At 49.8% G+C, this 15,112-nt stretch overlaps 1 protein-coding gene across 1 annotated transcript in view; it reads right to left on the bottom strand.

The window, feature by feature from the left end:
- The window catches only part of Gsg1l (GSG1 like), a 182,205-nt gene that overhangs the window by 24,983 nt on the left and 142,110 nt on the right, over window positions 1-15,112 (bottom strand). The window contains exon 4 of the mRNA XM_055627681.1: window positions 11,027-11,138. Coding sequence (XP_055483656.1) covers window positions 11,027-11,138 — 112 coding nt within the window. The remainder of the gene's footprint in view (window positions 1-11,026; window positions 11,139-15,112) is intronic.

The following is a 15,112-nucleotide window of genomic DNA, read 5'->3' as shown; positions in this document are numbered from 1 at the left end:
ACCATTACCTGGAAGAGTAAGATGGAATAAACTCTTTCCTTCCAATTCGCTCTTGGTCGTAGTGTTTTATCATAGAAATTCAAGCTTAACCAAGACAGGGAGGATCCAAAGCTATAGGGTAGGAGCCTAGGGTGTAAGGATGAAGCCAAAGCTATAGCGATGGAGTGTAATGTATAAGGATGGAGCCAAGGCTGTAGGAATGGAGTCTAGGAGGTAGGGATGGAGCAGAGGCAGACAGAAACTTCTGGGCAGGCACAAACAAGGCATGTATACCACATCCACGCCCCATCCGCTGTTCATTTAGGACATCCATTCAAAGAAGGTACTGCCCTGAGCTAGCTCAGCGTTGTATGCTCCAGCCACTACCCAACCCCCTTTGTTTTCAAAACACCAAAGCCCCTGTCCCACCCTACCTCTCCCCCCCCGGGGGCCCGGGACTCTACTGTCTACACTTTTTCCAGGCTTCCAGCTCGGCTGTTTACTTCTCACCTCCAGCATCACCTCCTCAGCCCCCACTCACCATCTCCAATGAGCCTCGGTCCTCATCACACCCTCTAATTTTCTTGGAACCTTTCGCCCTCTTTAGTTTTAAATTAGTTAAAATTTTGAGATACTTATAAATTCAAATGAAGCTATGGTACACACGGAGAGATGGGAAGAGTTGTACCGTCCTTAGCCAGTTTCCATCAGTTACAACACTACAGTATCAGGACCAAGGTACTCATAGTCACAGTCGAACAACAGGGCACAGCGGACCCCTCCCGTCGCCACTTCAGAGCCACATCAGCTTTCTTCCTGCCCTCCTCTAGTCCTTGGCAACCACAAGTCTTCTGTTCTTCATTTCTAGAATCTTGAAATTTCCAGAATTTGATATAGGTGGAATCTTAGGGCTTGCATATCTGGTCTGGCTTTCTTAACTTACCAGTCCTCCAGGGACTGGTTGTATCAAGTTGTTTTTTTCTTGTGTTGCTGAGATGTGTGTGTCTCCACACCCCACCAGCATTTGACTGGGTCAGTATTTGCTATGTTAGCTGGTCTGAGAGACATGAAGTTCTAGCTCATTGCAGCTTTAATGTGCTTTTTCCTGACGGCTAAAGGTGTTGAACTTTTCATTTGCTCGTTTGCGATCTGTGTACCTCCTCGACAGTTCACTTTCTAATGGGGGGGGGGAATCTTGTTGCTCTTGCTGTCCTGTTCGTTTTCAGAGTCCAGTTCTTTTTCAGAGTCCAGTTCTTTAGAGGTACTAGATAGCTTAGTTGTTTCTCTGTTGCTGTGATGAAACGCCACGACCAGAGGCAACACAAGGAAGAGAGAGCTTACTTTGGTTTACAGTTCCAGGGGGTTAAGAGTCTACCATGGCAGGATGAGGGCATGGCAGCCAGCAGCAGGCCTAGAGGCAGGCGCAAGAAGCTGAGAGCTCATATCCTCAACCATAAGCACAAAGCAGAGAGAGGAACTGGGAACAGGAGGTAGGGTGGGGCTACAGGACCTCAAAGCCTGCCCTCAGTGATGTAGCCTCTAGCAGGCTGCACCACCTTAGTCCCCAAACAGCACCGCCAACTGGGGACCAGGTGTTCAAATACCTGAGCCTATGGGGGGCATTTCTCTTTCAAACACCACATCAGATGTTAGCCCTTTGTCGGATGTTTGGTTTAAAGACACTCTTAGAGTGTCGTAACATGCCTTGCCAGTCTCTTAATAGGTGATACACAGAACAAAAGTGTTTAACATTGATGAAATCTGACTGATTGATTCTTTTTCCTTTTATGCTTTTGATGTGAAATCTAAAAACGTTTGCTGAGCCTTCGTTCTCAAAGGTTTTCCTCCTATATTTCTCTAAAAGTTTTATAATTTTACATCTTATGCTTAGGCCTGTGATCTGTTTTAATGCAGAATTTAGGTGACGGTTGCTTTTCTGTTAGCTCCAGCACCATTTGGAAAAGTTTGTCCTCACTCCACTGAACTGATTATCTCCTTTGTCAACAGTTAGGTGGGTATTTGTTTATTTGTTTGAGTCTGCTGGGGTTCCTTTTTTCTGTCCCATTGATGGATGTGTCTACCTGCCCTGCTCACACTGATATCAGTCTGGGTTACTGAAGCTATATGAGGTAGACTGAGTCACACTACTTTCTCCTTCTTTAAAAATATTCTTAGCTATTCTGCTTTTTTGCATTTCCATCTACATTTATAATATCCTGTCTACATGTATAAGTTGTAGCCAGTGTTTTTATACCTTGTGGGTTCTTCTTTTCTTCCATCTTCTCCACTCCTTTTCTTCCACCTTTTCAACCCCTTAACAGTAGATAGGAATGCAAAAAGGAAAGGAAAGGGGGAGACGTTATCTTTAGACTACTTCCTGTTGGGAGATGGTTTTGTGCATTGGATATTCAAATACTGATTTCTGTGTATGTGGTTGCAGTCACATGTTGGCCTTGTCATTTCTATGAAGCATCTCTGTCTAAATGTTGTGTGAAAATTGTTATCCATCACCTCTGATTGGTTAATAAAGAACTGAACAGCCTATAGCTGGGCAGGAGAGTTAAGGTGGGAGGCAGGATTTCTGATCCCAGTGGGGGGGGGGTCCCAGGTAGAGAGAGAGAGAGGGAGAGAGAGAGAGAGAGAGAGAGAGAGAGAGAGAGAGAGAGAGAGGATGGTCACCATGAGGGAGTTGCCAGGAGAAGCCAGGACAAGACTAAGACGGCAGGTAACAGGGCTCGTGGCTGGGAAGCAGGCCAGCATAGTTGGGCTAGAATAGCTGAGTATCTGCCCAGCTATAGTGCCTAAAGCTTATTAATAAATGGAGAGGTTCCAAGTCATTATTTGGGAGCCATGATTTTACAACTTCCTGCTGATTACAGGCACTGAGCTCCTTGGGGGCAAGTTTGATCTTCATCTTCTTTTTGTTTCTTCTTAGAACACAACTACTTAACAAAATGCAACCAACAGCAACCAACCAAAAACCCACCCTCTTGGGGCCCTAGCATTTATATAACCCCTGAAAAGTACCCAAAATTCCAAACATCCCACTATGACAGGAACTGTTTGTAGCTGGCAATTATATGCCTCTGCTAGAGCACAAGGCAAATCCTAATCAGCTGCTGTGAAGCAGCCCCATGTCCTCACACATGGGATTAAAACAAAAACATTCTCATGATTCCCACCTTGAAAATGGCTATGGACCTCATGTTCAGTGTTTTGATCCATGAACATGGTCTACTATTAAGAGAAATTATTTCTTTCATTGGTGTTTTTCGGTTTTTAGCGTATGAGTTCTAGAAATGCTTTAGTGATCTAAAGCCTATACATTTGATTTTCTTTCTAGTAGAAATATCATTGTTTTTATTTTATTTTATTTTTTTGCCCAAATTTTCATTGTAAGCTTATAGAAATAAAACTGGCTCTGTGTTTTCTTCTCACGGCCTAAGGTTGTGCCAAAAGGCCTGGTCCAGTCTGAGAAGCTTTCGGTGGGTTCCTTGGCTATTTCTGCATAGAAAATCATTATCTGCACATAGGCCTGGCTTGTTTCCCCCTTTCTCATCTGTATGGCTTTTGTTGCTTTTTATACCTAATTGTGCTAGCCAGGACTTCCAGCTGAGTAACAGTGGTATTCTCAACATCACAGAGAGAATGTCCTTCAACATTATTTATTTCAGTGCTGTATACAGGTGTTCATGGCTTTTGTTATCAAGTTGAAACTCCTTATTCATCTTTATTTTCTGGGAGAATTTTTTTAAGAACATGAACTAGCTCAGGTGCTTTCCTTGTATTCGGTTGATACAATCATGTGATGTCCCTTCTATTGGCTGCTAATGAGGTAGATGGCACTGAGTTTCAAATTCCTCATCACTGGGTAACTGTCCTCAACATGGTATATATACTTCCTCTCACATATACCAGATTCCTGTTTGCTCTTCTTCTGTGAAGAATTTTCGAAACCATATTCAAGATAACTATTAGCCTTGCTTTTTTTTTTTTCCACTTTCTTTGTCTGGTTTTAATATCAGAATAATACTAACCTCATAAAGTGAATTTCTAAATGTTCTCTCATCTTCTATTATAAGGCAGATAATAGGTATTAATTCTTATTTAAATATTTGGCGAGATGTCCCAGTAAGATCATGTGGACCTGGAGATTTCTTTCTGAGCATCTTTAAACTATTATTTCAATGTTCTTAGAAGTTACTAGAATATACAAGTGGCTTATTTTCTGCTGGATGAGAAGTACCAGTCTGTGCTTTTAAAAGAAATGCTTTGTTCCATCCAATTGTCAAGTTCATGTGTCCCGAGCCATTCCTAATACGTCCTTAATATGCTTTTGATGTCCTCAGGGCCTGTCATGGCCATACTTCATTTCAGTTTGGGAAAACACTAAGGGTCTGTCAGTTTTATTCGTCATAAAGCAGATTTTTTGCTTCATTGATTTTTTTCTACTTTTTTTTTTTTTTTTTGTCACTGTTGTTCATTTTCAATTTTGCTGATTTCTGCTCTGATCTTTCTTTTATTTGTTTTTGGGGTTATGTTGCTCCATTTTTCTACAATCTTGGAGCGAAAACTTCTTCAAAAATTCATTCATTTGTTCATTCATGTGTGTGCGCCTGTGTTAGTGTGTAGGACTGCGCGTGCACATGTGTGCAGGGCCTCATGCATGTGAGTATGTACACAGAGGACAGAGGCAAGTGTCTCCCCCTCTCTTACTTTTTGCCTATACCTTTGAGGCAGGGTCTCTCCCTGAACATGTGGCTTGTGTTTTATGGCTACTTTGGAAGCCCAGGGAGCTTACTGTCTCTACCCCACTCCGAGAGGGGGTTGTATATGGAGGAGCTGGGATCTTCAGCCCGGTCCTCATGACTGAGCAGCAAGCACTCTTAGCCACTGAGCTACCCCTCCAGTCCCACTTTTTCTCTTTGATAAAGAATATCTTTTCCCGCTGGATGCTACTTTAGCTCCACAGGTTTTTGAGATGTATTTTAATTGTTTCATTTCAGCGTTCTTTAAAGTTTTTTTTTCTTGAGGCCTGTCCTGTGCCTCAGACTGTTGAGAAGTGTATTCTTCAGTTTACAAGTGTTTTCCTGATTTTCCTCCATCTTTGTTTGATTTTTTTTTTTTTTTTGTGGCCAGAAAATACATTTTACAAGGTTTCCCTTTCTTTCTATTATTTTTTACACTTGGAATTTGTTAATGGTTCCTGACGTAGCCTGCCTTGGCACGCTAACCTTAACAATGTGCTTTCAGCTGTTGTTAGATGGGATTGTCTATAAACAGTTCCTGATGTATATTTGCCTGAGACAGTCTTAACCTGCAGTTCTGACCTGCATCATGTAGCTCAGGCTGGCCTTAAACTCACGTTGATCCTTCTGCCTCTGCCTCCCAAATTCTGGGGTCACAGGGATGAGCCATCACATCTGGCTCATTTGGGGCATTTCTGCTGAGATCCTTCTGCTTCTGCTGGGTTCTTTGGATCACATTCTGGCCAGGAAAATGCGAGTCCCACCTGGTCGCTAGCAGTAGGCATAAGAACCCAAGTTTCCCACTAGGCACCACTGTCATTCAGGGTGGTAAGGATTCTCTGACTTCTGCTGGGCAGGGGTCAGCTTTCTGGCTTGTCACCTCTGCTAACATGCCCTGACAGAGACAAACAGGAGTGTGTAAGCTTGTTCCTCATGGCCTTCGGTGACTCCATGGGGAATGTGCTTTCATATTGAATAAACTGTCACAATCCCTGGCTCCCCACCGGTGCCTCCAAGGGGCAGGCATGGGGTGTTTGTTACATCTGGAAGAGTCTCAAGTCCACACATCCCACATGGTCTTCACTGCACTGAGTGGGGAGGGCTTGCTACCAACCCAGGAGTGGGGCTCCCTATCCCGGCACCACCCAGCAAGTGAGGAAGCTGGGGTCCTCAGTCAGGGCTGCTAAGGTAACATCTCAGCGCCATCTGTGCTGCCCAGGGTGGGTCGCCACAGGGATTTCCTGGAGTGGGGAAATTTTGCCTTCAGGTTTCAGTCTCTGTTAGCAGCTGGTGAGATAGTGCTCACTGTCAACCAGACGGGAACAGGAATCTACCGGAAAACAAGTATCTAGGCACAGCCGTGAGGCACTGTTCAGCTTCCGGATGTGCCTGTGAGGAACTACGTTGAGTAAGTCACTTGAGGCGAGAAGACCCAGCCTGAAAGCGGTGTCACTATTCCCTCGGCTTGAGTCCTGGACGGCATGGAAAGGAGAGAGCGAGCGGAGCAAGCATTCATCACTCTCTTCTTCCAGGCTGTGGATGTGATGCAACCAGCTGCTTCCAGCTCCCCCCACCTTGACCTCCCAGGATGGGCTGTGCCTCCGATCTATGAGCTGAAACAAATCAGTTCTCCCTCGAGTCGGTTCGGCCAGCTTATCGCAGTGACAGGAGAAGCGACCGAGACCGTGACCCTTCCCGATCCTTGGCTGTCTGTGCCTCCTGACATGTCTTCGGGGTTCACTCCGTCAGTTCCAACTCTGGGAAGGGTACATCTGAGAGCTGCTCCTCCGTCCAGTCTCCAGGCTTCCCTCCACTTTCCAGCATCTCCCCAGTCTGTTTATTGTGGCAGAGGAGGAGCAGCGGGAGGCACGCCTGCCCTAACTTCCTAGAAATGGGAGCCCTGCTTTGTTTGTGGTTACCGCTCCCCTCACACACCCACACACCCAAACGCTTTGCCCGGTTCACTGCTCTGCCCATGACACCAAGGGCACTGCCTGGCACATACCAGGTTATGGAAATGAATGAGCAAATGGGTTAACCCAGAGGAAATGAGAACAGATTAAAAGCAGGTAAGAGCACATTGTCCCCTGGTATGCTGGGTGGGGCTCAGGCTACACCCCATCAGCTCCTATCTTCCTGTCCCTCTTCTCCAGACCCCTCCCCCGGGTGCCTGCACAGGACACAGCTTGGAGCCTCTGGGGCTGGAAACTCCTGGCGTGTGCAGTTCTTTGCTGAGCTGGTGCAGGGATGGACTATGGGGGTGGCTGGCCTGGTTTCACAGCTAGGAGCACAGTGGACACTTGGGGACAAGAGAGAAGGTGGTGTGACAGGAGAGCGTGGCTAAACGTAGAGGCGATGCAGAGGCATGCCGGGGAGTGGATCTGTAGGCAGGAGTCTGCTAATGAGGCCCCACGCAGAGGGGAGATGCTAACTGAGCATCGGGGAAGGCCTCCCCCAGATACCTGCAGACTGAGGGCACAGGTTCACTGTTAGGGACAGGGCACAAACGCCTGCCACAGGCCACCCTCTGAACCCAACAAGAACATTAGGAGCAAAATGACTCTAAAGGTAACGGCCATCAGGATACCTGTGCGTCACAGCCCTTTCGTTGTCCTGATCTTAAAGAAGGCCAGAGTTTCTGCTGACCACGCAGCCTCTTGACAGAACACCAGCCAGCCTAGCAAAATCTCCACAATGGTCTTGGGACCCTTAGGCAGTTCTAGAGTACTGCAGCAGAGGTACCTGCTGTGGGGCCAGCCTGCAGAATGGGTGTCCAGCAGTCCTCAACAAGGAAGCAGCACATAGGTCCCAGCTCCCATGGGGCCAGGCTCTCTTATTCCATGGGACAAAGGGCTCGGTGTAGAGGGTCACCTCCAAGCCAGGGGCCCAACTTACTCTTCTCCTGTGTGGCTTGGACTGAATTTTATCCTCTCTGAGCCTTTTAGAGGTGTGTGTGTGTGTGTGTGTGTGTGTGTGTGTGTGTGTGTGTGTGTGTGCATGTGTGTGTGTGTTTGAGACAGGATCTCTTAGGTAGCCCTCAAATTCACAATCCTCCTGGCACCACCTTCCAAATGCTAGGATCCCAGGAGCGTGCTGCTAGGGCTGGCTGCTCCAGTTTGCAATCTGAAGAGAGACTGCTTGGAATGGCATTTGCCATGTGTGCTAAGTCGGGAAGGCCCTCTTCCCCATGCATTTCAATCAAGAGCAAAACAGGGGAAAAAATGTTTGTTCAGGACTATATCTGCACTCTCTTGACCTTCCTAGAAGGGCCTGGGAGGTGAGGAGGCGGTGACCTACTGGCGAGACCCGGGAGAGCTGGAGGGCAGAGGCCAGTCACTGTTTGTCCTGCCTGAGCTGTGCTGTCACCCGGCACAGCTGGTTAGGCACAGGCTGAGCAGGTCTTTCAATAAGCCACATCATCACGTCACAGTCCAAGCTCTGAAGGTATTACAAAACTACCAGTGTAGGTTCAGGCCCACCAAACCTGCCACAGGCCAACGGGTGCTCCTGGCAACAGGCAGCCCCTGAGGCCAATTGTGACTTCTCTGAGACACATGCTCCACACTTTCTCTAACTTTCTGATCCAGTGCAACTAGTGACCCCATGGGAGGCAAAGGCAGGCTGAGGCGGCCACTCACAAAGTCTTGTCTGGAGCTGTTGGCCCACTCAGCTCCTACTCTACCCAGTCCTTACTCCTGGCTGAATGCCCACCATAGTCTTGCCTGGCGTGTTCTGGGTAGGCTAAGGAGAGTTGAGACAGATGAAGGGGAAAGCATCCTGGAGTGTTCCTTCAAATATGGGCGGTTGGACATCTGGGTCACACAGCCCTGAGTGTGGGTGGCTGAGGTGGCCTTCATGACAACTGTTGTCCACAGAGCATCTGTCTTATGCGCGTACTATAAGCCGGCCTCATGCACGCCAGCATGCCTGTCAAGCCTGAGTGACCACCTCCGCCTGGGTGACCCCAGTTCACAGCCTCACTTCTGCCTGAGAGCTGCTACCAAGGGCCGCAGCTCCTGCACCTGCCCTTGACCCACAGAGTGCGGCAGAGTGACATAAGACCTCACAGACTAAGCCTGTGGCTTCCCCCTGGTTCTCCTGAAATGCTTGATCACTGGACACTGTCCTTAGGGACCAGGCACCACGAACAAGGAGCTGCTCTGGCCTCTAACCACTGCCAGCCAGCACTGTACTGAGCTAATCTCCAGGGTCACCTGAGTCAGCCCCAGCGATGTGATCCGGATTGTTATGGAAAGCTCCAAGCCAGGACCAACCTGCTGAGCCTAGGTAACCTGCAAAACCATGAGGCCATACAGTTTTCCTTGAGCCCAATAGACGCTGGGTGATGTGCTACCCACCAAAAGAGAATGAATAGGCTGCCGCTGCGGAGACCACGAGGTAGAAACGGCACTCTCTATTTTATAGCTGACAATGCTGAGACACTCGGGGGATAAGGGACAAGGCCAGCATCCACAGCAGCAAGGGTCAGGGTCAGCTTTGAACCTGACCTATTCCTAAAGTCTCATTCTCTGCTACCCTCAGCACTGCCACAGGTGCCCTCTGGGCTGCTCAAAATGCACAGCTGTCCTCCAGAGAATGCTCTATGCCCCAGGGTCCTCAGCCTCATTCTTTCTGCTGGGCTTGAAGCTAGAGGCTGGGACTTCCTCCCTCTTAAACCTACCTGGAGTGAGCCATGGAGGCTTGGGCCAGACTTGAGACGAATGGCCTCATATATATTAAGCAAAACAAATGGCCTCCTTTGGGATGAGAAATGGAGCTGTGGTAGGCAGCTTTAGAAGGTCCTGTGGAATCTGGTGCTGTGTGGGTAAATGAGCCAGCCATGTCCAAGGGAAACACAAAGCCCATGGTCAAAACCTGCAGGCTCAGCGTGGGAGCCCAGTGCTATAGTGGGAGCCAGGGACTGCTGCATGGCCTGGGGTACAGAGAAATCCTAGTGCTGCACTAAAGCTGAGTGACCCAGGGCAGGTGTCCCATCCTTTCTGAGCCTTGGTTCCCACACAGGCAGCAGGAGGTCATTCATCGTTCCTGTCAAATCCTGCACGGGAGCTGTCTAAGAAGTCTGTGGAGTGCTTGAGTATGGGAGCGCCATGCCTACAGCGCCTGTCACTCATCATAGCTGCACACCAGACCACCGGGGCTCAGCTCCTTTCTGCTACCAGGACTGTGGCCCTCAGTCAGGTTTCTTGAGTTCCTGGAGTGCTGACCCAGAGCCCTGCTGGGACCCGTGGGACCTGAGCCACCCCTGCTGCATTCCTACAACGATGGAGAGCAGCTGCCCAGAGCCACCGTGCTCAGGGACATGTGTCCCCAGCCGCCAGGATGAGGCCTAGACAGCCAGGCCAGTGACACTGTGCTCCGACACTCTCACGTCTGGTAACAGCTCACTCCAGCATTATCGCCAGCATCTCTTTGGACCTCTCCATTCCTTGCAGATGCTCTGGACCACTGTGGTGTGGCCCATCATATCCTTCCGTTTCCCCGAGATTTAAACCATTGGCTCAAGGATGGTCACATGACTTGTGCTAAGTCAATGAGAATGTTTACTAGCAAGGTCAGGAAAGGAACCACCCCTCCCCCCACTTCCCAACCCCCCTCTCCCCCACCCCGACCCTTGATGATTGCAGTATGTTTATAAGGTGCTGTTACGAAGCTGTCCTTGGCAACAGCTTTTGCCACCACTCTGAGGGAGGCTGCTTGAGACTGAAGCTGTGAGAGACTGAGGAAGAGGGAGAGAAAGGCTGGGTCCTTGAGGAAGTCACCCAGACACTACAGGGGCTCACCCAGCATGCGTTCCACCTCATTGCCAATGGACACCTTGGGACTCACTCCTAGTTCCAGAGGTTGGCCTGCTTGAGCTGACACATTCCCTAGCTGCCATGACCATTCAGGTGAAAGGAAAGGACCCGTGTCCATCAGAGGGAAGCTTGGGACCTCAGCCCATGCTGGAGAAAGAGAGGCCTCATCTCTGAATGCGAAGGACACACCGGTCTTGGGGGATGTCACTCACTATGCTGATCTCCAGGGTCTCTCCACTTAGACTGATGGGGGAGGGGATTCTGTCACAACCCAGAGTCCCAGCTGGTTGTGTGTGCCCATCCCCCAACCCCTACCCCTGTCCCGTACGACACCCTAAGCTTCCGAGATAAACCGAAAAATAAACACCCCCTGTTCTTGTCGTTATGGGTTTCTGCCATTCACAAGCGAAAGGCTCCTGAGACACGCCTTGGTGTACCCAGCATGACTCAGACTCTGCTCCCTGAAGGTCAAAGGCCGCTTACCAGAAGGACCACCCATAGTCCCAGGAGTGAGGTCTCCAGTCTTCAGGGCCAAGGCTCACGGTGACCTGGAACACCTGTGTGTACATCATGTGTGCCACCATTCCCAGGAGACCTGTGGAGAAGAGCAGGCGTCAGGATGCAGGGAGGAGCCTCGTCCCCAGCTCTAGGACCCCCAAGCCATTTGCCAGCCGGCCTGTTAGCATTGGGAAAGTGCATGAAAGGGACATCGTTGGGAGCAGAGTCTGGGAGACACTGGTGTGGCCCAGAGGATATGTAGGCCAGCCCTGGGGTTGTTTAAGCAGGGGAAGCAGGTATAAGCTCAAAACTGGTGCCTGTAAAGGGTCCAAAAGGGCAAACATTTGAATGTGGAGTCTCAGTCATGTGGTCTCTGTTAAAACTGTTTCACTCATCCAACTGGCTTCGGGAGATGTGTTAACTAGCGAGTTTCTCCAATAAAACTTTTCCTGAAGAAACAAAGGGCTGATTTCAGCCTGCAGTCATATATGCTGACACCCATATTAGAACGACCACTCGGCACACGTCTCCTCCAGGGTAATTTCCAAAGCTCACGGCAGTAGCGGGTCATAAAATCAGCTTCACAGATTTCTTTCTTAACACAACCATGGTGTACATGGGATGGTGTACAGCTTGAAACTGGACTGTCCCCCATGGGATCACTGGTTCATGTTTTGGACCCTTGTTCCAGCCGCAGCAGCTGGTGGTGCTTTTGTGGAAACTATGGGTATTGCAGGAAGTGGGGCCCAGCTGGAGGCAGTGGGTCACAGGGCGGACCCATTATCCCTGCCCCTCGGCCTTTCTGACTCTCTGCCTCTTGGTCCACCATGATCTAAGCTGTATACCTGCTGCCATGAATGAGCTGCACAGCCTGCCTGTCTTACCAAGGTGGATTTAAACCATGAACCAAAACAAGTCTTTTTCCCTTAGGTTGCTTCTGCTGGGTGTTGTCATCACGGTGACACAAAAGTAAGCTGCGACACAGCCAAATGGAGCTGGAGTAACGTTTAGCTCTGAGCATGTGCAGTGTTGCATGGGGGTAACTCTCCGGTTGTAGAGCTATGAGCTTCAGGAAGATGGGGATGGTCTCTCCCCTACCACACTTTTTTCCTGCGTGGTTTTGGGCTGAGCACTTGACCTCTCTGAACCGCCAATCTTTCCATCATCCCAAAGAGGAGGATCGTGGCAAAGATAAAGATGATCATGTGGGGAAGCAAGGGACCAAAGATAGAGCATCCTAGGTATCTGATGCCCACTAGGCACAAATCATTACAACCACCAGGACTGATACAAAACAGCACTTCTCTTGGAGAAAGGGCTCTAGACCTGTGCAGTTTGAGGCCTCCTGTGGGGCCAACCTGAAGGTATGGAGTTGGTTTTAAGAGAGGAGATGGTCCTGATGAGGAACGGGGTGGGTGATGAGAGGAAGAAAGGAGATCAGCATCTTTACAGCTCTCAGGCAACACCCATCACGGAGGGAAGCCAAGGCTGGGGTCGATGCAGAAGTGATGGAAGAGCGCTGCTTCCTGGCTTGCTCCCCGTGGCTTGCTCAGCCTCTTTTCTTATAGCACCCAGGACCACCTGCCCAGGGATGGCACCTCCCTGGTGCCCACCCACACCCACCATCAATCAAGAAAATAAGCTACAGACTTGCCTATATGCCAAATGCGATGGGGGCATTTTCTCAGTCAAGGTCCGTCCAGTTTGTGCCAGGTTGATAAAAACAAAAAACCTAACCAGCACAGACTGACATTCAGATTCTCTTGAGTTTTCTTCTTGTGTGGTTTGTTTTATTTTCTTCTGTTTTCATTGGGAGTGGAGTGTTTTGTTGTTGGTTTTTTTGGGGGAGGGTTGTTTTTGTTTGTTTGTTTTGCTTGATCAGGGTAGCCTTGAATTTAAGAGTTTTATCCTCCTGAGTTCCGGTGTCACAGATGCACCACCACACCCAGTTTCCAAATACTCTTTTAAAAACTTTTTTTTTTTTTTTTGGTGTGTGTTGTATACATGGGTTAATGCTCAAGTATGCATGTATAGGGGCCAGGGACCAACACTGGGGACCTACCTCTACTGCTCTCTAGCTCACCAATCACCTAGACTAGCTGGCCAGTGAACCCCACCCAGCCCCTCCTTAGCAGCGGGATTACAAGGTGATGTCACTCAGGTCCTCCCCTTGCCTGCCAGGCACTTTCCCAGCAGCCATCTTCGAAGCCTCCCCCCACCCACAGTCTTATAACCAGGCCTCCTCCCCAGCTGCCTCACCTGCTGCTGCCCCTCCTCCTCTCACTGCCTCTGTCATGCTTTGCCCTGCTTCTAAAGAGAAGGCAGGAGAGAAGGTGGTGACAAGGGAAGAAATGGTGGTAAGGGCAGATGAAGCAAGGGGAGGAGCAGAGAGACAGGAAGGCAGAGGATGCCTCACGCTTCAGTGTGTGGGTGAACGCCTAGCAACTCTAAGAAGAAGGAAGGGGCACAGAGAGGGAAAGCCCTACTCGGACCATCTACCGAGTCCCACAGCCAACCTTGAGCTACCGAGGTAAAGACCCAAGTGTGGAGCTGAGGAGAGGAGGACCCTGTAGCTGTGTGAGCTGAGCCACAGCCCTCCCCGGCCTTCCACGTGGTACCCCAGGGCTCTGCCTTGATGCTGTCAAGCGTTAAAAGATCTAAGCATCCCATGGCCACACTGTGTGCTATTGTCCCTTAGAATCCCTGAGCTGGGCGTTGCCATGTTTATTATCTACTTTGGTTTTCTCCACTCTGAATATGTGCGGCCATAGCCTTCCTCAGTCGTGTGTGTGTGTGTGTGTGTGTGTGTGTGTGTGTGTGTGTGTGGTTTGTGTGTGCAGTAGCGGGCACACACGCGTGCAGGTTCTTCTGGAGACTGAGGAGGGGGTTGGGTATCCTCGTCTGTCCCTCTCTGCCTCATTCCTTTGGAATGGTCTGTTCTTGAACTTGGAGCTGAGCTGGTGGCCAGCAAGTCCCGGCTGTTCTCCTGCGTCTCTCCCACAGCACTGGTGACACGCACAGCACCGGGCCTAACTTTACACGCAGACTCCGGGCTTGAGCGCTCGGGTTCCCATACTCTGTGGCAGAAAGCACATCGCTTGCTCGAATGTGCGTCTCTCCAGCTCCTGAGCGTTTTCTAAATCTATTTCCTCAGGGAGCAGAGATGCTCCGTGGGTCATATTCCTGCCATGCTGGTGTGAGGCCCTGAAGTCAGGGCCCACGTGAAGCTAGGCATGGAAAGCTCCTTCAGATCCAGCGCTGGAACACGGTGGGCACAGAAGGTCCCTGAGACTCACTGGCTGGCCCACCTATCTTCTCAGTGAGAGAGACCCTGTCTCACAGAGGAAGGATGGAGACCAACGTATGAAGACACATTAACCCGGGTCTCCATGTGGCATCCATACATGTAAACATCCCACATGAACACACACCTGACATGCACACACCATAACCTCACATCATACACTATTACACACACACACACACACACACACAAACACACACACACACACACACACACACACCCCATCTCCCTAGGGCTTGATAGAGGTTCTTTATGTATGCAGGCTACTAATCCTGCTGCTGCCCAGGTGGCAAAGCTGACTGCCTGTCTTCTCTGCACATGGCTTTTTGATTTTAGTAATAAGTTTTGTTTTTTCGGAGAAGTGTGATTGGCAGGCACAGAGTGCTCACACCCTCCCCACACCCTCAGTTCAGAAGTCGCTTTCTCTCCTCAGGGTGGGACACTTTTTCCTTTGGAGGAGCCAGAGCCTGCACACGGCTAGTCACTAAAATTCACAGTGAGCCCTGTGACTCCCACATCCACGGATCTGACAACCCCAGCGTGACGCACCATTTGGTGGCATCTAGAAGGACCTCGAGTCCCTAAGACTCTCCTGGTTCCGCCTGCCTGCCCCTCACTCCCCATGCCCCCTAAGCTGCCGGCTGCCTCACATTTGTCTCCTGTCTCCGGGCTCTGGCGTTTTCTGCATGTGGTGGTGTCGGAGTCAGAGACCGTGCCCCCCCCCCCCCTGGCTTGTCACCAGGAAGTAAGCGTTTTCGGTCCTTCCA

The sequence above is a fragment of the Psammomys obesus genome, unplaced genomic scaffold (assembly GCF_907164565.1).
Source record: "Psammomys obesus unplaced genomic scaffold, mPsaObe1.curated_primary_1811, whole genome shotgun sequence".
Lineage (NCBI taxonomy): Eukaryota > Metazoa > Chordata > Mammalia > Rodentia > Muridae > Psammomys > Psammomys obesus.
This window is presented reverse-complemented; position numbering and strand designations above follow the sequence as displayed.